Here is a 23,695-nt window from a genome sequence, read left to right as displayed (position 1 = left end):
ATGCTGGCCGGCTGCCGGCGGGCGCTGCCGGCAGTGCTGGGCCGGGCACTGCGGGGCAGGGCGGCGGGGCCGGTCCGCCGGTCCGTCAGCACCAGCTGGTGCCCGGTGGGCGCCGCCTTCGATGCGAAGCAGCAGCAGCAGCTGCGCGGCAGCGCGGCGGGCAGGGAGACGGTGAGCCGCGGGAGGGGAAGGGCCTGCTGCGGGCCGGCGGCGGCCCTGGCTGCCGGCAGCCTTGCGCTTTCTTTTCTTGTGTGTAATTTTTGATTTTAAAACTTTTAAATGGCGGGGGCGGGGACAGCCGGGCTGTTACCGGAGGGTTAGGCGATTACTTCTTTGTAAGGGGTTGTTTTGGTTCTAATGAACCAAAACATTCTGTTTTATGGACGCGGAAGAGTTTGGAAATCACGGCCTTGTCTATTGAAACATTTGCTTGGAGCCTCAGTAGAGGCCATGTGTGCGTATGTGTATATATATATGCATTACCTCTTCCACTCCCAGCTCTTACCTGGCAGTGTCTTTTTTAATCTGTCAGCGCCATGCCAATGTGCTTTGGCAGTGCTTAAAAATCAGTTAGACTGATCCTCCTGCTTGTGTATCATTCTTGACATTCAGTTGCTTGTGGCAGAAAAGCATTTGAGTGCTGGATTGGTGACACTTGGGTTTTTTGATTTATTTCTTTTTAGGGTGAGTCGGGTACGTTTGTTAATGAGAGTCCTGGGAATCTAAACAAGTTCCTGGACAGTGTAAGATGTGTACTTTCAGTGGCACAGTGCATGCAGGATACTTAGACCTGCAAAATCCAGGTGTTAGTCTGCTGACTCAGCTACTCCTGCCACGGTGCCCAGGCTGGTGAAGAGGTTGAACTCTGGGACTAGGGGATTCAGTGAGGACAGATCTGACCTCTGTTTATAATCCAGCACTTGTTTGGGAAACAACTTCTGGCTCTTCTGCCTCTGCAAGCACACTTGTGTAAGTCTTGTTCCAGGAAATAATCCACTTAAATACTGTGCATTTGCCTGGTCCAGGGAATGAGTTCTGGATTCGCTTGGTCCACAGAGAAGATGCAGAGTTCTTTGGGAACAGAGATGCATATTTCAGGTTTGCGAAGAGTCTGTGCCAGGTGGGGTGTAAATGCTGAGGCCAAGCAAAGACAATAAAGCTGCAGCTGTGCAGCCACACCGTTAAAGAACACAGAGACCTCCACCAGGCTTCATTTTTTTGTAATTTTTAAATTTTTATGTCAAACTTGGTGTCATATGGAAGAGGCCCTCCATGGCTAATTTATCTGTAAGAGAAGATACCTCCAGTTCACAGAGGACTACCTGCACAGGAGGAGCTCACTTGGGAGGGTGAATGGTGATGTAGGGCAGCAGGAAGGCCAGGAGCTCTGTGGGACGTTGTAGGACACTGCGTTAGCTGTCTGAGGATATGAGTGAAGGGCCAGTCTTGAGTCTCTTACACAGCAAGCGTTACTGAAGGGTGGTGTGATACATGTATGTTTATGTTTGTGTGCATGTGTTTATATACACGTGTATATATATAAAAAGATCTTTTTCAGTGTTCATTTCAGTCCAGTTCCTGTTCCCAAATAATTAATTAAAACATGGGAAATGTGAGGAAAGGCTTTCTGTCTTAGGGTGGCCAGCTTATAGTAAGAGCATTACGGAAAAAAAAAAGGCAGTTTTAGCAACAGTGACAGAAAGCAAATAGGAAATGGCAACTCGGAATATTGGGGATGCTTTTGCTTCAGAATATATACTTTTACAGACGAGCTGTCAATTTGCAGCTTTTCATTTTATTTGGATAAATACTTGTAAGGTACCTGCAAACCTACGTCTGACTGCTATAACACAAAGAGTTTGCAGAAGGTGCAGTGTAAAGTGGCTTGCCTGCAGATTTTCAAATCCAGATTGTGATTTTTAGATGCTGAGGTTAAGTTTGGGAAGGGATGGATGTTGTGTGAAATCAGGTACCTTGTACTGTTAGATGCTGTAGTTAGGAGGTAAGGAGATGCTCATGTTGCAGTCGGGCAGTTGCAAAGGGAGTGTATTGCTTGTAGAGATGCTGTTTTATCTTAAATGAGATTTTTTTACTGTTGTAGGTCTGTATGGTGGAACTTCTCTAGCAGGTAGTGTTAGCAATTTTGTTTGATCTGCAGTAGAACCTCTTTAACTCTTTTCCACAAATGCAGGACATAACTGCTGTCTGTGTCTACCCTGCCCAGGTCAGTGTGTTTACCCCGCCCTGTTGGACTGGGCCAGCCTTGGTAACAACTTCAGGAATAAAACTGTTCATACAGTTCATAAAATTTTTGAGTTGTTGCTGATCATTCCTTTGAGATCTGGTTCTAGTATTTGGGACTCATTTAATGAGCCTGAGACAACTGTCCTATTGCTTGCAGTCTGTTGATATCTAGGGCTGCTGGCCGACTCGTTCAGTGTTTTGACACTCCTGCTTAGTCCTCACATTCCTTGATAACTCTCTTTTGCTTCAGAGGGATGATTTTCCCTCATTTCAGAATGTAAATGGACTTCCTATGATTTGTCTGTTGCCCATGCTTTGGAAGGGAGATAAAAAACGCTTTCAGAAAAGGATGGTATAGGAGGTTATGGGGTGGAAGAGGAAAGTTTGTGAGGATTTGATGCCGAACTCTTAAGGTTTGCTGAGAACAATCCTGGCTAAAAGAACCTCAGTGAGGTTTTGCTCTGGGAAACGAAGATATTTTCGTGTGATACCAGTATCTTTGATGGATTTTGTGACTTCTCTCTACAAAGACGCTCATGTGGGAACGTTTTAGTGAAGTGTCACGATATGTCATTTGGGTAAAGTTTCGTGGTGATAATTCCATCTTGAAACAAAGGGGCAGAAATCGAGGAGGGTAATAATGATGTGTTTTCATTGCATTCTGCACTGCAGGGTCTGTTTGGTGTTCCAGAACTGAGCTGTCCAGAAGGATTTCAAGAAGCACAGGACAAAGCACTGCAAGAATCAGAACAGCTAGTCCAGAAGGCATGTTCAACACCACCTGGGCCAGAGACCGTAATGATCTTTGATCAGCTTTCAGATGCCTTGTGCAGAGTAGCAGACTTGGTAAGTTACCTTTTTTATTAATGCTTGAAGCAATTTCTTTTAAACTGACTGACTTAACAAGCTTACACCATGTTGTTCCATTTTATGATTTTCTGTACTGCAGTAAACAGCAGATCAGCTCTGTGAAATTTTGTGTTAAGACAGAAGATTAAACTGATTGGAAGTTAATTACTAGGGCTTTTATGAATGATAGGTAACTACAAATCCTGTCAAACTGTCCAATTAATTTTAAGACAGATGTAAAAATAGTATAAAGGCCACAACAAGAAAAATAACAGTGAAATCAGAATTGTATTTCTGTTGTAATAGTAATACATAAGCTTTCCATCATCACTTACATTACAGAAAACAGGGGATTGCTCTCAAAGTTAAAGCTGGGGTTGCAATACACATGTTTTTAAGTTATGAAAGTTTATAGGTGAAGGTCCATAAAGAACTTACAGATTAAAAGCAGCAGATAAAATTAAACAGTACCACCTTTTATTAACACAAGAAAAAAATGCAGGTGTTTCCTAGATTGCAGTTTCTTGGTCCACAGAATTAGAGTACTTGGTCTGACATTCTGTATCACAAAATGTTAAGTTTAATGGAGCACTTCATATTGCTGTCTGGAAACTGCCCAAAGTATATCTTTTATCAAAGCATCACTCTGTTTGAAGAAAGCAGACCCAGCCTTCATACTGAAATCAGTTCTTAATAAATAGGTCACTGAATTTTTTGACTTTGGTTTTCACATTTGAATTTCTCTGTGTGTTTTCAGTTCTCAAATCTTGTTTCTTATTCTTTTCTAGATTCAAGACATCTTTTGTGCCAGGCACTTTTTCCTTCTGAAAGGACTTAAATGCTCTGTCAAGTCACTAATTCTCCTTTTATCTCTTATGTTTTATGTAGATTATGCCTAATTCCTCTTAATCAATCAATATCTAACTAACCCATGAACATCAGAATTCAATGGTAATAGTTTTGTATCAGTTTGCTGAGTTAAAATTACCTCCTGTGTACTACTTTCAAGTTTATATATTCAAAGATGCAGACGTTGCAGAGCTCTGTCTAGAAGCAATTTGGTGATTGTTATCTGTTGGCAGGAATTTTGAGATCTGTCATTCAGCACCTATTCTGTCAATATTATATAGCATTTTAAACAGGGATTCTAAGAAGTAAGAATCTTAAGTGTATAGCATTTGTAAGGTTGCCTTTTCAATCAAACTGCAATCATACTGTTAACCAAAGTCAAGCTTGTTTCATGTACTTTCTGTAAAATCATGCTGAGTGTCTTCAATGTATTCCTAATCTTCAATTAAATATATTCCTAATCTTTAATTCTTTATCATATCAATGCTGAACCTGAATTCATGTCAGCAGTCATGGTAGCACCTACCTCCCCAGCCCCCTCTTACAGAATCACAGAATCGCATTCTTCTAGCTTTTTGAACTCCTTTAAGTATTTGGAGACTTACTAAAAATCAGTTAGTCAAGTAAAAACCCTGCTCTGAATCCAAAAGAACTTCTGGATTTTCTCTTTAAACTGATTTCTTCCTACTAGGTAATGATGTCAGAGCATAACTTGATCATCTATACACAACAGTAAAAAGGGTCGGAAAACAAACCTTCTACGCTCATTTGGTGGTGTGCTTTCTTCTTAACTGCGAATTTTGGTTTTAAAATTTTTTGTAATAACATTTAAATACATTGGAGTATCTCTATGTTGTAAGGACTCTGAGATACACACCATACTAAAAATGTTTTTAAGAAGTGTATGGATTAAAGATATTTTTTGGAAAGACACATTCACTGTCTGGTTTAATAGTTTTCCAATAAGCTTTATTTTTTAGAAAAAAAATGCAAATTCTGCAAATAGATTGCACAGAACTGTAAAAATAGATATTAGTGTAAATGGAACTACTTGAGTGCAATTTTTTTTTATAATTCAGGGGGATTTTATTTGTCTTTTTGCCTCACTGTTTTCTTTTACTATGTCAGGCTGATTTTGTGAAGATTGCCCATCCTGACTTTGCATTCAGAGAGGCTGCTGAAGAAGCTTGCAGGAACATTGGTACCGTGGTAGAGAAGTATGTTTTAATTTTTTTTTTTTTTTTTTTTTTTTTTGCTATTTCCACATGCATCTTTAAAAATGACTGTATGATCATCTATGAAAACAGCAATCAACAAAAAAAAATGTAGGAAGGAATTGCATGTGAGAACAAAGCGTCAGTCTTGCTGTTACAGGTATTTAAGGAGTTAGCTTCATTACAGTATCTCATGAAAGGTTATTCTATTTTAGTTTCAATTTATGTTCTGAACAGTTTTTAAGTTATCAACTGACTCCATGTCACTGAAACCTATCAAAGACTCAAAGCTACATTTTTCTAGGACTTGTGACAGTTAAGTAGCTGTTGTAAAGCATATATACAAAATGCTAATTTGTTTTTAAGATTTAAACTGTTATATTTCACAACACTTTTTCTTCTGGTTTGCTGACCCCTTGAATTCCAGCCAGTGAGTGGGATGAGTGAAAGGAAAGGACAGCCTTCCGTTAAAATGAGTGTTTAAGGATTTGTCTGTCTAGGGCTGTGATATATATTTGGTCTATCCTGGCATGCTAGTGCTTTATTTAAAACACCATGTCATAGAACATGTTCTTAAACACTTCTGTTTCTGAAGTTTGGCTCTTCTTCGGGTCCTTTTTTTAATATCTTAAAACCTAAATCCTGAAAGTTACCTCTGTAGTTCTTGACTGAATTGATTTGCTTCTCTTCTGCTCTTGCTGTTGAGAAGGTGGAAAGGGGTGATCTCTAATCTCCAAATACAGTGTCCTTTCAGTATCTTCCCTTCCTGTGGCATTCAGGAGTAACCTTCCTAAGTGAAAGCTTTACCAAGCAGTACTGCAAAGGTGACCCAGAGTCTGCTGCTTCCCTCAGGATTCCTAGTAACAGTGGAGGCAGTGACTGGTTGACCTTGTGTCCCACAATAAGTTGCAGAGGCAGTGAAGCCTTTTGTACTCTGAGGAGGACAGCAGTGCGTCGGTTTGTTTGGTAAGCCTTGTGACTAACATGGCTGGCTAAAAAGAGAATTCAAAGGTTAAATTCAGCAGAAACTGTCGCTTTGGTCTTGCCAGTGTGTTTGCGAAACCTTTCACTTGAAACTGGATTTTTCAAGACTTAAATTGAGCACACCATTTATAACAGTATGACTTTAATATCTGAATGCCACTTCAGATTTAAAATTTGCAGAAAGAAGAAAGTATTCACAAATTAACCTGAGAGGTTCATAAACTATTGTAAATGCTCAAACCTAGCTGTTGTTGAATGTTCGTTTTCATGGGCAAATGGTATCCCTGAGGATCTACTAACAATACATATCTGCTTTTAGCCACTTTTTGACAGAGTGCTGGGCTTCTTATTTAGCACCTTCTGTAAAGAGCCTTTTCTGAAGTACAGGCATGATGCAATGTCTTCTTCTGTCTCTGAATTGGGTATTGGTAATTGTTAAGTTCATTTTACAAATGGGGCTGCAGAGGCTTCCTGCACCTCAGCTTATTTAAGAAGTTAGTACTCAAGACTGTCAGACTGGGGGCTGCTGCCCACCACAGCTATGCTGATGTGTATGCATGTGTTTCATTCCCCACTGTGATTCCCACCCAATAATCCAGGCCGACATACATGCTTGTAGTTAACATGCCAGCAAATCTGATGCACATAGTACTGTCTGGCACAGGGACAGTGATGAGCATCTGGAAATGTTCTGGGAATAGTAAGCTCTTAGTCTACTTCAGTGGCAGTCAGCAGCACATTTAGCTGGTGGCAAACTTGAGCACAGATTTTCCATTAATGGAGTCCTTTCAAAATAAGGATTAGGAAACAGTTCTCCCACCTTTATGCTCTCGCCATGATTATCTTTGTGCATAAAAAATAAGCTGTCAGTCTTAGACTTGCTCATATTTGCCACAAAATGCCATCCAGAAGTATTTTCCTATTGGATGCACAAGACCTGTTTCCATGCTAGTTTGTCCATGCATCCTTTGTATACAAATTTTGTAGTTTTTAAGTGTGGTTGTGAACCAGAAAGCATTTTGAAAATATAGTCCTTGTTTTTTAATGTTGTTTCAGTAAATATTAAGCTCTGCCTTTGCATGAGTAATACCAAGAGACTGAAATATTAGTGTTTGTTGCTAATGCGTGATTCTTTTACTCTGTGTCTTTCCAGATTAAATACAGATGTTGAACTGTGTCAGAGTTTGAGACGTCTGCTAGCTGATGATGATGTTACGAATTCCCTAGATCCAGAAACCAGGTACTTATTAATGCTTATAGATTTAGATTTTTAGATAGTATATATCGTTCCTTATTGTGCTTGTGTTTTGTTAAATTAATTAATACAACTGGAAAACATACCACATGTCTGTTACTAATTTATTAGTCACTACTAAATTATATGCACAGGAGTTAGGAAGTTTGTAGTTGTGTAGTCTTGGAAGATGTCTTTGTGACAAGAGCACAAGATATATTTAAGTTGAATAACTGAGATCTGCAAAAACAACAAAAAAGAAAACTTTAAGATTTTCTTCAATAACACCATTTTGACTAAAATGAGATGCTACACTGTGGTGTATATACCAGTGTTTTTAGCAATAAAAGTAGGGAACAAGCTACATAACTAACTTTCTATAAACTGAAATCAAGTTATGTCTTTCAAAATCAGATTATCAGTATATTTATTTAAAGCTTACTTTATGATTGCTGTAAAATGTTTTATTACCTGTTATTCAGCTATAGTTTTGAATTATTTCTTCTCTGACATGGTTAGACAAGCTTAATGTTTGAGTAAGTTACTTCCTTCTTCTGTAATTCCCCACAATCAAGAATGTTAGATTTGAAAAGGTCTTTTTCTGATCTGTTAGAATAAATGAAGTGTCAGATTAAAATGGTAATTTGCACAAATTGGTTAAACATCTAGATTAATGTAGGGGAATTATTTTGAAGGATATTTTCGATGCAGGTGACTAAAATAACTACAAAGGAAAAATCCTATTTCACTGAGTAAACTGTTAAGGACCTAAAACATAGAAAGTCTGTGTCCATAACAACCCTCATGTAACTGTGTCATCTTTCTCTGTAAAAGACACGAAACCTAAATAACTACTAAGGGCAAAATCTGTTAAGAAATTATCAAATGATAATTTGATTTGCTTGCTATCAAATGAAGCTGTTTTAACGGGGATTTACTGTATTTTTAGGCGAGTGGCAGAACTTTTTATGTTTGATTTTGAGATCAGTGGCATTCATTTGGATGAAGAAAAGGTAATATTTGGCTACAATATATGAACAGAAATTTGCCTGTACCAAAGACTAGACAGTGAAACATGTGGGACATGAATCATGTGATTCTGGGGCAGTTTGTCCTCCAAGATTCCCCTTGTCCTCTGTGGAATTTTGTCTTCTCAGAAGTGAATAATTTTGTCTATTTTAAATCACTAAAGTGTGTCTTTTAATGTTGTTTTAGATATTAGTTGGCTGTTCTTCCCAGTTTGGCCCTCATCATACCTTTGTCTGTTCTGAAGAGTTATAAGCAAGACCTGGGATCCTGCTTTCTTTGATTGGTGTCTGCATCAGATATTTAAAATAGCTGCTTAGCTGTCTGAACAACCTATTGATAGAAGGGGAAAAGCAGCATTCCGGGCACTGTGATGACAGGTTAATCAAGTAGAGTGTTTTAGAAGGGATCAGGTGTGTGCCCAGGCTCTCCTTTGGTGCTCACATAACCAGAAGTTGTAAATCTTGTTGAAAATTGAGTGTCTGGGCACGGTCTGATTACCGCTCTTGGAGCTTTTACATGCTTTTGCAGTAGTTAGTGATGGATTTGCCAAAACCATTAGCTTTCACCATACTTTGTGGTATGGATGCTCTCTGTTGGATGTCTACTCATAGCTCATGTCCCTGTATAAAGTTAATACCGTGTGTACTTGAGCCATCCACTCCAAAAAGATCTGTGCAAAGGCTCTTTTACCAGATTTATGTGGTAAAGTTACTCTGAAGATCATGGTTGTGATGATGTGTTGTGCCTGGAAAATGCTTCTAGAATATATTTTTACAATTACTTTGTACAAAGAACAACTCTGAAACTTGGACTCTGGATTTTATTTCTGATTTGACTATTGGTTCTACGGTGCTTTATCCCCTTTCAGTTACAATTTCACTTGCCTCTTATTTTTGCATGTTTTCCTCTTCCTCCGCTGCCTATTGCACTTTTCTTCTATTGCTTGCCTCTCAATGTTTTCAATTCTCATTTTGGACTTTAGAAATCAGTCACTGTCATAAGTTGAAATTTACTTCTGCTACAAACAATTTCTGCTTTTTAGAATAAAACTCAAAAGATGTGTTTTAAAGAGTATGGGTGGAATGGGAGGACAGATCTGCAGGTTTTGTCATTCTTTGAACATTACAAGTATGTTGTATCTGTACCCTCAGCCTTTTCTTTTGGGCTATGAACCCACAGGCAATAGAGAGCATACTCTAACATGAGCAAGTTCACTGGAACAAATCTTACCATAAGGTTAAATGTGTGAAATACTGTAATGATGTTGATAAAACCCTAAATCAGAAACTCCTCAGGGAAAGGTTGAAATAGCATAAATGCTTTATGGTCTCCAGAAAATACTGCAATACAAACAGTAACAAGAGAACTGTAATTCTATATCTATTTCAGGATGCTAGTAGGATTTATCTGTCTCAGTGATGCTTCTTTTTTCTTCCTCTGTGTTTTACATAGCAATCATATTAGGCATAGTTTTATAAATGCTTTCCAAACAGTTAGCAAAACTTATGTAAATTCTACTTAAACTCCACTGTATGTTTTCTTACTGCAGAAACACAGGCATTTTCTTTCACATTTCAGTCCTGTGTGAAATTATAGATCTGTATGAGCATCTGATTTTGTTGACGTCAGTCCTACATCAGGGTTTTGTTGATGCTGTAGGTCCAATCTTAAATGTTGTATTTTCTGCTTCATTTCTGGAAAAGTCCTGTAAGGTTTTAGAGACTTTGAGTTCTGCTTATATTATGTCTGACGATATTACGTATTTTGTACTTTATTTTTCTTACAGCGTAAAAAGGCAGTCAGCCTCAACGTCAGAATATTGGATTTATGTAATGAATTTCTGACAGGAACTCACCTTCCCAACAAGATTGACAAACATGTTTTGCCAGAGCATATTCGGTATAATTTTACAGCTGAAGGCAATTACTTACAAGTTGCTGGTCTGCATGCTGACTGTCCCGATGATCTGGTGTGTATTCCCCGAGTTCGCTTTGGAATACTCTAACGAAAATGCTATTAGTTATTTTACTTGTTATTAAGGCAAATGCGTATGGCTATGATTATGATGCTATGACTAACAAAGAAGAACTGTTTTAGAACATAATAATCAATGGCAGCCTTGGCTGCAGCAGGTATGAAATAATGGAGGTGGAGATCCTGAATGGATTGAGGAAGAAGAGGGGCAGAATACAGACCCTGGATTTCAGGCAAGCAGACTTCAGCTTATTCAGTAAACTGTGAGGTGGGATCCCATGGGATGCAGCCATGAAGGAGCTGAAGAAAGCTGGTAGTTCTTTAAAGGTAGCATCCTCCAAGCACATGAGGATACTAAGATACTCAGTATCAGCACATCCTGATCTTTAGAAAGCCAAGCAGATGTATCAGGAACCAGGCTTGGCAAGCAGGGAACTCATGACAAACCTTCATCTCCAAAAGGTAGCAGACATGATGTGGAAGCAGGTACAAGATAAAAGGGAGGAATTTAGAAATACTGCCTGTACATGTAGGGATGATGTCAGGAAGGCTCAACTGCAGTTGAGACTTGCAAGGGACATCGAAGGCAACAAGAAGAGCAACTACTGCTGCATTACTACTAAAAGGCTAGACAAGGAAAAGGTGGGCTCAGTGCTGAGTAAGGTGGGTGATTTAGTGGTGGCAGACACAGATAAGGCTGAGATGCTGATCGCTTTCTTTGCCTCAGGGTTCACCTATAAGTTCTCCCAGCCCACTATGGTTAGTGAAAGGGTTCAGAGAGAAGAACAACCAGTAGTAGGTGAGGATCCAGTTTGGGATTACTTGAGAGAACTTAACATGTAGAAGTTCTTGGGACCAGATGGGCTGCATCCAAGGGTCCGGAGAGAACTGGCTATTATCCTTCAAAGGCTTGCTGTCTTTGGTAGGCTGTGAAGATCTGGGAAGAACCTCAATGACTGGTGGAAATAATATGTTCCACCCACCTTCAGAGAGGCCAAAATCCCCCAAATTGGGGAACTACAGGCAACTTAGCTTTGCTGTGATCCCTAGGAAGGTTATGGAGCAATCCAAGTTAGGAGATCACAGTCTGGATTGGTGGACAACCAGATAGATAAAAAACCTCATTTCATGATCAGACTCAGAGAGTAGTGATTGAAGTGTTGTACTCTGCTGGAAGGCTGGTAATGAAAGAAGTGTTGCAGGGGTCTGTCCTAGGACCTCTTCTGTTTAACATCTTTATCAGTGACCTAGAGGAAGTGACAGAGTGCTTGTCTACCAGATTTGCAGGTGATAGCATATTGAGAGGAACAACTGATACACTGAAGAGCAGGGCTGACAGTCAGAGTGGCCTAGAAGCTGAGGGAATGGTCCAATGGGTACCTTACATAATTCAAGAAGGACAAATGCAAAGTCCTCCACCTGGAAAGGGAGAATTCCTGGCAATAGTAGAGTCTGGGACTGCCTGGCTGAGTCTGACCTGGGGAAAAGGCCCAGAGGGTTGGTGAGCAGCAAGTTGAGCATGAGCCAGCAGTGACCCTGGCAGCAAAGAACGCCAACAGCATCCTGGACTGCTTGAACAGTGGCAGAGCCAGAGACTGAGGGAAGAGATCGTAGCCCTTTACTCATCACTCTTTAGGACTGACTTCAATGGAAGCCACCAAGATGTCCAGGAACTGGAGTGCTTGCACTGTGAGGAGAGGCTGAGGGATCTGGGCTTGTTCACCCTGTAGCAGAGGTGGCTTTGGGAGGACCCTGACAGCAGCCTGCCAGTACCTATGAGGATATCATGGAGAACAGAGCCAGGCTCTTGAGGGTGGTGCATGACAAGAGGACAAGTAGCAACAGGCATAAGTTGAAGTGAGAAATGCCAGTTGGAGAATTTTTTCCTGATGACAATACCCAAGCAGTGAAAGAGAGAAGTCATGTTGTCTCTCCCGTCTGTGCAGGGTTTCAGGACCTGACTAGAAAAAGCTTTGTGCAACTTGGTCTTACCTCGTAACTGACCCTGCTTTGTGCAGGAGGTTGGATTAGAGACCTCCTGAGGTGCCATCCGACCTGAATTATCCTGAATAATCTTATTTTAGTTATTGCTAATGATGCTTTTCTAAAAAGAATTAATTTAGAGTTTGTTTATAGATTGGAAATTAATTTAGACTCTTTGAAATGTGACAGTGGTTCCTTAGTCTTTTAGATATGACTCTAGGATCAGGAGTGAATTACAACACTCCAGTGTTCTGTTTTCACTTACTATATAGTTAAATAATCGAGGTGACTTTGAAATCTTGTTTGTCACAAAAAAGAGAAGAGCTTACTGTGGTAGAACCCAAGCTGTAATGTTTATTTTCTGTAAGAAATAAAAATTAATTAAATTATGGCAATGATAGGTTCTAAATAAAGGTATAATACTCATTGCATGTCATCTATAGACTCTTGTCCTGAAAATAGTATGATCAGTAGAATTGCTACTGAAGCTATGAGTAATATATCGATTAAAGAATGCAGTTCTCTCAGTCAGATCTTTGGAGAGGCTCTTTGGAAATCATATAATTTAGGTTGGAAGGGACCTCTGGAGCTTGTCAGTTTGAGTCTGATCCTGTTCGGAGCAGGATCAAGTGGATCAGGTTTCTCAGTGATATGTCCAGTTGAGTTTTGAACACTTGCCAAGGATGGAGATTCCATTAGTTCTCTAGACAGCCTGTTTGACCACCCTCACTATTTTTTTTCCCTGAGATCAAATTGGAATTTTTCATCTTCCAGCCTGTGTCCATTACATCTCCTCCTCTTGCTCTGCACCTCCAGGAACATTCTGGCTGCATGTTCTCTATGCCCTGCTGCTAAGTAGATAAAGATTAAGATCTCCTTTGAGCTTTTTCTTCTTTAGGCTGGACAAACCCAGCTCTCTCAGCCTCCATTCTGTGTTATGTGCTCCAGCCCCTAAACGTCTTGGTGGCCCTACGCTGGACCCACTCCAGTATGTCAGTGTCTTTCTTGTCCCGCGGAACCCAAATCTGGACATTGTACTCCGAAGGTAGTCTGAACAGTATGAAGTAGAGGGAAGCAATCACATCCGTGGACCGGATGGCTGTACTCTTTCTAATAGAGCTCAGTATGCTGCTGGCCTTTGCTGCAAAGACACACTGCTGAACTGTTCAAAGAAGGGGAATCATCTCACTTATTTTATTTGCTTTTTATAAAATAAAAGCCTGGTGGAACAGAACAGGTACGAAATGACTTGTTAAATTATTATAGTCATATTTTTTATAAACCGAATACTTGCATTCTTGTTGACTATATTATCCAAGAGAGAAGCTTATTTCAAATGAAGACAAGCATAAGTTGTTGCTGGATTTCTTAAGCCTATTCCATATGTACAAAATAAAGATTATCTTCAATTGGTTTGTGAAACATAAAAAGCATTTTACCAAATTTTCTGAGGCTTGAGGTGATTTTTTTTTTTTTTTGAGAGTTATGAAAAAAACAAAACAAACCAGAAATAGGAGAAAGACTGACTGTCTGTGGGCAGATGGGCAGACTAATAGCTTGCTACTTCAAAAGAAATAAGGCTTTTCTCTTCTTCTTTTTTTCTCTCCCCTGACCCTGCCTCTGGTTCTTATCAGATCCTTCCATAAGCCAGCTTAACTGACATGCAGAGACCAATCTGGCTTTATTTTGGGTTTATTTTCAGAAGTTTTCGTGAATTAAGGCAGCCCACAGAGTGGTCTGAGAAGCACAGATTTTGGCAGAAGCGGGGAGGCAATGAGCAGAGAGGGGTCTATTGACAGGAGTAGAGAACAGGACCCTTTTTGGCAGTCTTGATCTGTTAGGTTGTCTCATTGCATTTCCTCATTCCACCTTTAATGGATAAGAGAGCCATAATTGTCAGGCAGTCGTAATTACTATTGTTAAAAGGCTTTAGGCCTTTTCCCAACAATATCAGTGAAATACAGCTGTAATGCCAGATCTTCAACTGCATCACTTGTTTCCCTTAAAAATTGCACTGTAGTAATGTGACCTTTTTTATTTTTTTTTTAATTAGGTACGAGAAGCTGCTTACAAGATTTTTCTTTACCCAAATGCTGAGCAGTTGAGCCGTTTAGAAGAATTGCTTGCTAGCCGAAACAGTCTGGCACGGTTGGTTGGGTACGACACCTTTGCACACAGGGCTCTTCAGGGAACAATGGCCAAAAATCCAGGTATAAGGCATGTGTGGAAGGACATGCTGAGAAATCAAGTGCACTGTGTTAGGTGTGAGGTCAAAAGTTGTTAGTTTCTTTTGCTAAGTTTACACCTACTTCTTCCAGTGAAGTTATCTTATTGTGGTTACATTTTGCTATATGTAATACTCATGCTTTCTATAAATGGCAATACTCACTGAGTAGGAACCAGTGTTTTTGCTCAGAATCAATCCTCCTTAGATTATGAAGTTGCCATTATCCCAGCATGTAACAAAGTAAATGTGGTACTAAATTCTCTTGAAATGATGGCACAGTGGTCAATGGAGTAGTTTGTTGTTCTAAAAAGAACTTTGTTGTTCTAAGGGAGCTTGCTTTGTTTGGAATGTTTTGATGTAAACTTAACATCTTTTAAGGGAAGAAATCACTTATTTTTTTTTTTTCCCCCATTTTACTTCCAGAGACAGTAAGACAGTTTCTGGAGAAGCTTTCTGACCAGTTGTCTAAAAGGTATGTCTTTTTCACTAAGTTATTTTTCTAACCATACTCTTTTATTTGAAGAATAGAGGGACTTCTGCACTAATAAGTCAGTCAGTGCTGTTTATTATATGCTCTGATGAAACAAAAAGCAAGACTTTCTCAGAGTTTCGAGGGGAGCTATTGGCTTGGAATAAATTCTGTGTCTATGATCAGAGAACACCCAGGACTGAATGCATCAAGTGATGTGCCAAGAAATGCAGGCAACAGCAAACAAGAAGGCCAAGTTTAAGTGTTGAAGAACACCTCTACTGGTCTTCTCCCCATACGCATGACTCCATATATTTTACATCTATAAGGAAATCCCCCTGTTTGTCCTTCTTGCCTCCCTTGGTTCCACACAGCACAAACCAGTTTCATCACTGTGTATAAATGGGGTGTACTGTAAGAAAGAAAATGCTTTGGAGGTGTACAACCAGTGTAAGAGGGACTTGATTTGAAGGTACCTGAATGACAGAAGCAGAATGGAAAAGTTCTTTTACCATAGCATGTGGGCCTGCCATTTTACAAAGTACTGTCAATCTCTGATGATGGGCATTTTCTTAGGACGGAGTATTATTGTGTACTGTATTCCATTGCTCAAAAATCTTTCATTAACACTTCCATCGTAAAAATATTTTTCAGAACTCAAAAAGATTTTGAAATGATGACAAAGATGAAAATGAAGCTCAACCCCCAGAATTCAGTAAGTTAAATTTTCTAGTGTGCTTTTCTGTTGTTTCTTTTTAAAAATATAGTATAAGCTAACCTTGTTCTACAAGAAAAATTAACTCTATGTTAGTGTACAACAGGTAATATAATTAGAGAAACGTCTGTCTTCTGGCTTCAAATGCTTTTTGACTGCTTAGCTGCTATTTGTATTAAAACCAAGCATTGAGTGCGAGATAGCTGTTGGTTTATACAAAATGATTCTGAGATAACCAAAACACAAAGTGGTAAAAGTGAATATTACTTTTTTTTTTTTTTAATTAATTAATAGACTCATTTGAAAAATAAAGGCTGTACTTTAGGTTAGATGCATGTCCAGTTTGGATACTGTATAGTATGTATCCTAATTCTGTACATAACTAGGTTTATCTCTTTATTTGAATTGAGTGTGTTTCTTGAAATCTGGTATGCAGTCCCAGTATATATTTGAGTAAGAAGTACCATCTTCAGGCAAACGTTAAAAAAAAGGTTTCAAGTTAGGATATATATGCTATTTCTGATGATTTTTTTTAGCACTGAATGTTTCCCATTATGTTTTAAAGTTCTGTGACTTGTCAAAACTGCAACAATATTCAAAGGAAACAAAAATTTTACTTTGGGTTCACTTGTTGTCCATTATTGTAACTATAAGCTGGAATTCTCTTTCAGAAGCTGATGCCATGGGATCACCCTTACTACAGTGGCGTAGTTCGGGCTGAGAGGTAAGCTCCTTATGTTCATGATTGTAATGTAAATGAGTGTCTTTGTTTCATTCCTTGCAATAAGGATAAAGAAAGTCCTCAATGTAAACAGGATTTCCTTCTTTGAAGATGTACTTCAGTATGAAAAAGTAAGGAGTATCTGGTGGGGCGGTTGTTTGTAACAGTTAGTGCTGGAATGCCTGTAGAAGTTTTTGGCTCCTCTGTTTTACGGGGAAGTATTAGCCCTCTTTGAAGATATAAGAAGATGAAACGGTTTCAGAACAGCTAGAAAATCCTTATTCTTCTTTTGCTTTTAGCTCTTAGCTGAGCAGCAGTAATGTTTAAAAATAAATTTTGATCACTGAATACAACCCAACTCCTCTTCATATTTTAACTGTATAGTACTTCTTACTGAACAAGCACCTATAATCCCTTCTACAGACTTGAAATAGCAACTTGAGTAGATCTTCGCTGCTTAAGGATAGAATTCATTCTCGTCTCTCCTGCAAACACTGGGAAATAAATACTCTATACAGACTTAAATAGTGCACAAGACCTTTGCACATAATGAGATGCCAGCCCTGCATGTTGCCTTTATTACATCAGCAGCAGTGACCTTTTAGGTTTGTGTTGGAAAAGATAATTTAAAGTTGTGCTTCTTTCACAAGAGGGGGAGGAAAAATCTTCCTTCACTGCAGATTTGTATGTTTTTGGTTTTTAAACCAACTTAGACTGGATCAGAAAGCTATGGTAGTACAGACATGGCATGGAAGGATTGCTAGCAGTTGGCCTGGCTGTTCTGCTGCTTTCTTGTACTTTGTTACTGAGGCAGTAGTTTTATGAGCAGCAGCTCTAATACTGGCCTTGTCTTAAATCACAGAATCACTAAAGATGGAAAAGACCTGTAAGATCATCAAATCCAACCATCAACTAACACCACCATGCCCATTAAACCATGTCCTACAATGCCTTGTCCACACATTCCTTGAACACCTTAAGCTACTGCATGCTCAGATGAGAACTGAGCTATGTATGCGCAGCAACGTTTGTGTCCTGGGTGCGCAGAACTTGCCGTGCAGGGGAGGGAGAGGGATGTCCAGCTGCTGGGTCTGTTCCCGGTAGCTGATGCCAGAGCACACAGCACTCCACAGTGTATGCGTGGATTGCTTGTTTGTGGCACGGCCTAGGAGCGACTGCTTTTGTTTTAAACCGGACAGGTAGCAGACACGCTTCTGTAAAAGTGCTAATGAAGTAGTGGTTATACTGGAGGAGAGTCAAGGTCCATCTAGTTCCAAATATCACCTTAGCAGTGATCAGTAGCAGTCTGTGGAAGAGCACTGTCATACTCGTTCAAGATACTATCTTGTAGCTTACAGATCTCCTTTACCTTGCCTGCATAGTGTCTTCAAAACAGCAAGAATTACATTCTGATACATAGTGCTTAACAGTACTGTCAAATGTTGATGAAATTTATTGTCTATGTATGCTATTTATTTTCTACATTTCCTAGAGTGTCTGCTTTCCCTGTTTCAGAATTAGTGTGTCCCATAAGGGTTAGAGCATTAGGTGTAGAAGGCTCTGTGTTTGTTTCTTTCTCCTCCTGGAGGAGTGTTTTCTGATACTGTCTGGTTGTCCTTCTTGGATCATCTCATGAAGCTAACCATATTGTAATTGGGTGGCTGATGATCACAAATAGATTATTGTGCTCCTTTTTGGCATTAGGAAGAAAAATATTTCCTTTTCTTGTGGGGCTTTGTAAAAGACCCAATAAAGTTTTTTTAAGAATTGCATGGTAGCTTTATGAAGGGAGAGCTGCAGGTAAAACAGATCAAGACATTGGCACTGTTATCTTTGCTATTTTTTGTTTATTCAGGCACCAAGTCTGGCAGCTGGATCAGTGTGAAGACTCTCCTGAACCTAAGTAGGGCCTCCCTGATTACAATGCAGGATTGGGGCCCAATCTTTTTCTCCCCCCAGGTTGGGCAGGAGTATTTTTTTCTGGCAGGTATACAAGCATCTACAAGACAGGGAAGGAAAAGTAGTTTCCCTCTCCATCGTGTGCAGCAGTGTTTCGCTAAAAACCAAGGGCTTAGGTCTTTCACTGTCCTGTTTTCTGTATAGTGGTCTGTCTTTGGGAAAAGTTTTTGATCTGGCAGTGACTTAACAATGCTTTATGTTCATTCTGCCCATACTGTAGGTATTTAACAGGGTACTGGATACTGGGTAATCATCCCTGAAAAGGAAAACTCACTTCTCCCCTGCATAGTGTCAGTGGCTGTGTGTTATGACTGAAACTAGGCAGGAGTCTGAGAGTATTCATACAACAGCCAGAGGACAGGAATATACCTTGTGTCCTAAAGATGTTCTATTTGCCACTTATTATCTATATAAATGTGAATCCACTATCCTTTATCTTGTATTTGTACTTACCTCTGTTTGACCACATCCTTTCTTGAATGCCCCTTGGATGCTGTGGTATGTTCAGGTCAACACTCTTGTGACTGGAAGATGAGAACCATATCTGTCACAAAGCTTCGCACTGGCAGGAGTTTGACTTTTGGCTATTTGTTGTTACTCTCTTTCTAACTGAGACAATTATCTTGTAGTATTCAATTATGCCTCTAAGGAAAAGTGATGTTGTTTTCCTTGGTTTGGGTTTTTTTTCCCTTGTGAAAATAATATATGCTTTCTTACTTTCTGTTAATCTTTTTTAATTGTATTGTGTTTCATTTTATTTATTTATAATAGAAATAAATGATTTAATTTAATTTTTACTTATTGTATCATTTTTATTTTGTTTTTGCATCATGGAATGACAAAATATGTTTTCAAACAAGGTATGTTTACCTATTATGCATTTCTCCCATTCTTAGTATTCTTTGTTTAGTAGAGTAATTATTTTGTTCTTCAAGGGTTTCTCTTTTTTGGAGGAAATTTACTTTTAGCTTTATGTCTTTTACAGAAATGCCATGGTCATAGTTGTAATAGCGCTGTGTGCAGAGCATGGCTTACATTTTTTTTGTCTGTCGTGTTTTGGGACTCAGTAGTAGTTTGTGTGGTGGATTTCTGTATTGTTAGGAATTTTTTCTGCTTAGTAGAATGTTTGTTTTTGAAAGGGAAGCAAATGTATGCTTTTGAGTATTTCTTTTGGACTACTATTGTCACTGTGGCCCCAGCTGACATACAGAACCATAGTTTCCTAGATACTGTCTAGTACATAAGATGCAGATTATCTTTACAAACCTAGGTATAAAGAGACCACAGGGGTTTAGTTCTTGATTAAGTAACTTAGCAACATTCTGTTATGTCGTACATGTACCACTAAGGGGTGCAAGAAATATTAGATGGAACAGTGTCTGTGTCTGTTAAAAAAGGTTTACTGTTTCCTGTTTTGGTCTATATGACCATATTTGCAAACAGAAGTGTTGTGAGCAAACATTAGACAAAATGATCCTGATAATGATCTTTTACTTGCTCTTTAGTTTTCCAGATTTTGACCAGCTACATCAATTTGTCTCAAATGACACTGAAACTCATGACATATTTTTAATGTGTCTGTTTTATATCTGTATGTTGTGTATTTTAAATGTATTTTATATTCTAAATATATGTTTATTCTATATTAGAACAGGATTAAGGAAACAAATCCTTTGTTAGATTCCTCATAATCAGTTTTAAGAGCTGGATATTTACATCTGAAGAAGTAGGATATACAAATGCGTTTGGACTACTGAATTTTAATGGCATTTGCTGTCATATCAGATTGCCTTTATTTTCACTCTTTGCTTCTACAGTTGTTAGTGACCATTTCTGCTGTTTTGTAAGTTGAACAGCAGGAGGAGCTCCAGACTTAAGTCACAGAGTACATTTTTCTTTCTGTAAATTTGGCCACAATAATTTTGTTTCTGTCAGCTTTCACCAAGTCTTTTCCCTGGAAACTTGATCCTACTTCAGAAGTGTAAGTCTCCCACTGATGGTAACAGGATATTTTACTACTTCTTTTTTTTTTTTTTTTTTTAAATTATGTTAAGTAGCCTCTCTGGCTTTAAACCCACACTTTTGACAGTGTAATGTTTTTGTAGCTATAGTTTAAGTGGCAGAGAAAATAGTTGTCAATATAAATGTAGATTTAAGAGAAACTGGAGACAAAAGTCTGAAATTCATGCTAGTAGTATCTTAAAAGAAGATAGAGTAATTAGGAGAACCTCAAGAATTTTGGCAGGCTAAGGGTAATAAAACAGTGAATGCTAGAACATGCTTCAGCTTCTAACAAGTAAGAAGATGCCTAATATGTGTATTATAAAAATAATACTGTTGAGTTTTAGTGCAGGCAAGTACCATACTATTAATTAAAACCCATTACTTCTCAGTAAGTGCAGCTGCAGTTATAAATAATTCTCAAGGCCCTGATCTTGCAAAGATGTAGTAGCCTTGCTGACTTCTTCTGGGTCATAAAAAACACTGGAGGAGACCTTTCGAGGTCAACTCTTTGCCTTGAAGGTGGGATTGACTGTGCTTAAGCCACTTCTGATGGAGGCACAGAACTGTTCTTGAGAACTGTCAGTGGTGAGCGTAGTGTGTTTGGTGTTGACTCCTGTTTCCCTAACCTTTGGTGCTTACCAGGCTGGGCTGACTTTGCTGGCTGTAATTCACTGTTGGGATTTTTGCCAAAATGTCACAGATTTTATTCAACTTGCAACTGGGATGTGCTTGCAGGATATTGCACTGTGCTGGTCTGTCTCTTTGGGACTGCAGAAATAACTAAGACTGGCCTTGGGGATCAACAAATGAATGCCAAAATAAGCCACTTTCTGCTGTGCAGGAAAGAGAAGCCACCACAGCGACTGCAGGCGTTTTGGATTTTGGGGTAACCAGCTGAGCAGAAATTAGGAATAACTCATCTCCTTTCTTTTTGGGACTATACATAGGCTGCTGGCATCAGGGGAGCGTGGGCAGTGCTTTTGTTTTTTCAGAGGGGTAGGTTCAATGCTGAGGTACCTAAACATGACTGGATGTTTCTCAAGTTGCTAAAAGCTGCAACTAATGTTGAGGTTTGCAAGTTACTTGTAAACAGACTTGTTTATGGCTGCTTTTTGTTAAATTATTTTTACTTTTATGAAAGAATTTTCTCTGTTGGGAACACCATATGGAAAAATAGCCCAGACTCTTTGTGGAGTATGTGAGAAAACTGTCACTCTGTTCAAATTGAAAGCTAAAGTGGAAAAATAATGCAAAATTTAAAAAGAACCAGGAAAACTTTCAACCAGAGTGCTCATAGAGAAAGAAAACTTTCTATAACTATCAGTTTATAAGCAAGGGAAGGCATGCCTTCTATTAAACCAATTAATGTAGGTGCAAAAAGTCCATTTAACTTACCAGTTACTAAGGTAGTGGACTAAGCTTTGTGGAGGAAAACCTGAAAGTTATTGAAAAGGCTTACTGTGAAGCAGAATTCAAGTGTCAAGAATTATTTCTTTATTCAAAACATTGTGGAAGGACAAAGACATTGTTGTTGATTTGAAAACAAAGTTAAATCTAAAAGTTGCGTACAGTGTCGATACCAAACCAATACTCCAAATTACCTCCTGACCTCCCTCAAAATATTCTATGAATTACAATTAACAGAAAGAAAAAAGGAATGTGAGATAGAGGTGCTAGTTTATCGTTGATGAGAGTACAAAGGCTTTCTATTATTATTATTATTATTTTTAAGAAATCCAGAGTTTTCTATAAATCATGGTTAAGAGTCTCCCTTCAGGTAGAGAATTAAATTTCATAGTCTGGCATGTAAATGAAAATTGGAAGGTGTTTTCCTTGTCTTGATCTCTTTAAGTTAACCTGAGGGGTTCATCTCACTTTTATCTTCCACTAACAAGATTTTTTCAAGTTTCTTTGAAAGTTTTGACAGAATCTGTTTTATTAGAGATAGTTAACTTAGTGTTCTATATTTTTATGGACGTCAAAGGGATAATAATTTTTCTAAAAAAAAAAAAAGTCAGGGTATATCAGGGACTACATTTAATAGCCACTGATAAGAATTCTTGCCAAGCAGCTAATTTGTAATTGTTAAGAGTCTGAATGCTCATATTCTGAAGAACAGTGATTCTTACTCAAATATCCCTAATGTCCAAGTTTATAAAAAGCATTCTTAATAGAATAGATGAAAGTCATGCTACACAAACCAGTCTTAGTTTCCTTCCAAATATACAGCTTAAATGAAAGTGATTTTAGAAGTCTGCATTTTATTTAGACTCAGTGAAGTCATACAAGCTTAGAAATAATTATTTATAATCACATACTACATCTTTGTTCTTCACAGGGACACAGCCTTTTTGTTTGAAGCCTGCTGTTCTTGAAGAATAACCAAACCTCATTGTGTCAGTTAACTTCTTTTTAAAATTGGTTTTTAAAATGGTTTGGCTACATTACTTCTTTTAAAAACAGTGCTAGGCTGCATACTGTAAAAGTAAGGTGTCTGGATTTTTTAACATAGTTTATCCTTTAATATAAAGCAGGAATTTACATCAAAGAAACTACTGTTTTCTTTGATATTTCTACTTTCTTTAGGAGGGTACTGAGATTTCTCTTTGTAAAGTTTCTGAGCTCACATTCTGACATGAAGTACATAAGAAAATTTTCATTCTTTCCTGAGCTTTGTTATAAATACAAATGCTTTGGCGTTTGCAATCAGATGTTCGGAATGAATTAAGTTATTGGAATACGTTTTAAGACAAAATGAAAGCAGAACAAACTTCTTTTGTTCATTTTTGTACTTCTCAGTCTTTCACAGTTTTGGACATTTAAGCATGAGAGTTTCGTAATTCTACAGGAACAACAAAATAATTTAAGGTTCATTTTTACAATAAAAGGGACTACTTTTTTTTTTTAAGTCAAAGTAGCTAACTGGAAGCTTGGCACAGAGAAAAATATTCTTTTCCACTGTAGATGAGTTCATGTATATATTTGTTAATGCTGTTACTGGTTTGTTCAGAGTGAGATTTATATACTGGTGTCCTTTATTTTTCTACATAAATGTAATATGATGTTTGCTACATCTAAACTAAAAGCAATCTTTTTTTTTTTTTAATCTAGTCATGTGAAAATGCCTTTTTGATTTCAGGAAGTCATATTTTAGATTAATAATTGTGTTTTCTGGTGTGCATGTCTGTAGCAGATAGAAATTTTGGTATTTCCTTCTCCTGCCCTTCCAGAAGTGCATTC

General features: G+C 38.4%; 1 protein-coding gene across 1 annotated transcript in view; it reads left to right on the top strand.

The window, feature by feature from the left end:
- The window catches only part of MIPEP (mitochondrial intermediate peptidase), a 78,770-nt gene continuing 55,075 nt past the window's right edge, over positions 1–23,695 (top strand). The window contains exons 1-10 of the mRNA XM_059825231.1: positions 1–171; positions 2,917–3,090; positions 5,071–5,159; positions 7,294–7,380; positions 8,324–8,387; positions 10,190–10,372; positions 14,414–14,570; positions 15,011–15,059; positions 15,711–15,771; positions 16,443–16,495. Coding sequence (XP_059681214.1) covers positions 1–171; positions 2,917–3,090; positions 5,071–5,159; positions 7,294–7,380; positions 8,324–8,387; positions 10,190–10,372; positions 14,414–14,570; positions 15,011–15,059; positions 15,711–15,771; positions 16,443–16,495 — 1,088 coding nt within the window. The remainder of the gene's footprint in view (positions 172–2,916; positions 3,091–5,070; positions 5,160–7,293; positions 7,381–8,323; positions 8,388–10,189; positions 10,373–14,413; positions 14,571–15,010; positions 15,060–15,710; positions 15,772–16,442; positions 16,496–23,695) is intronic.

Source organism: Gavia stellata, chromosome 1, assembly GCF_030936135.1.
Source record: "Gavia stellata isolate bGavSte3 chromosome 1, bGavSte3.hap2, whole genome shotgun sequence".
NCBI classification, from domain to species: Eukaryota; Metazoa; Chordata; class Aves; order Gaviiformes; family Gaviidae; genus Gavia; species Gavia stellata.
Note: the sequence above shows the minus strand (reverse complement) of the source record. Positions and strands in the feature narration are given on the sequence as shown.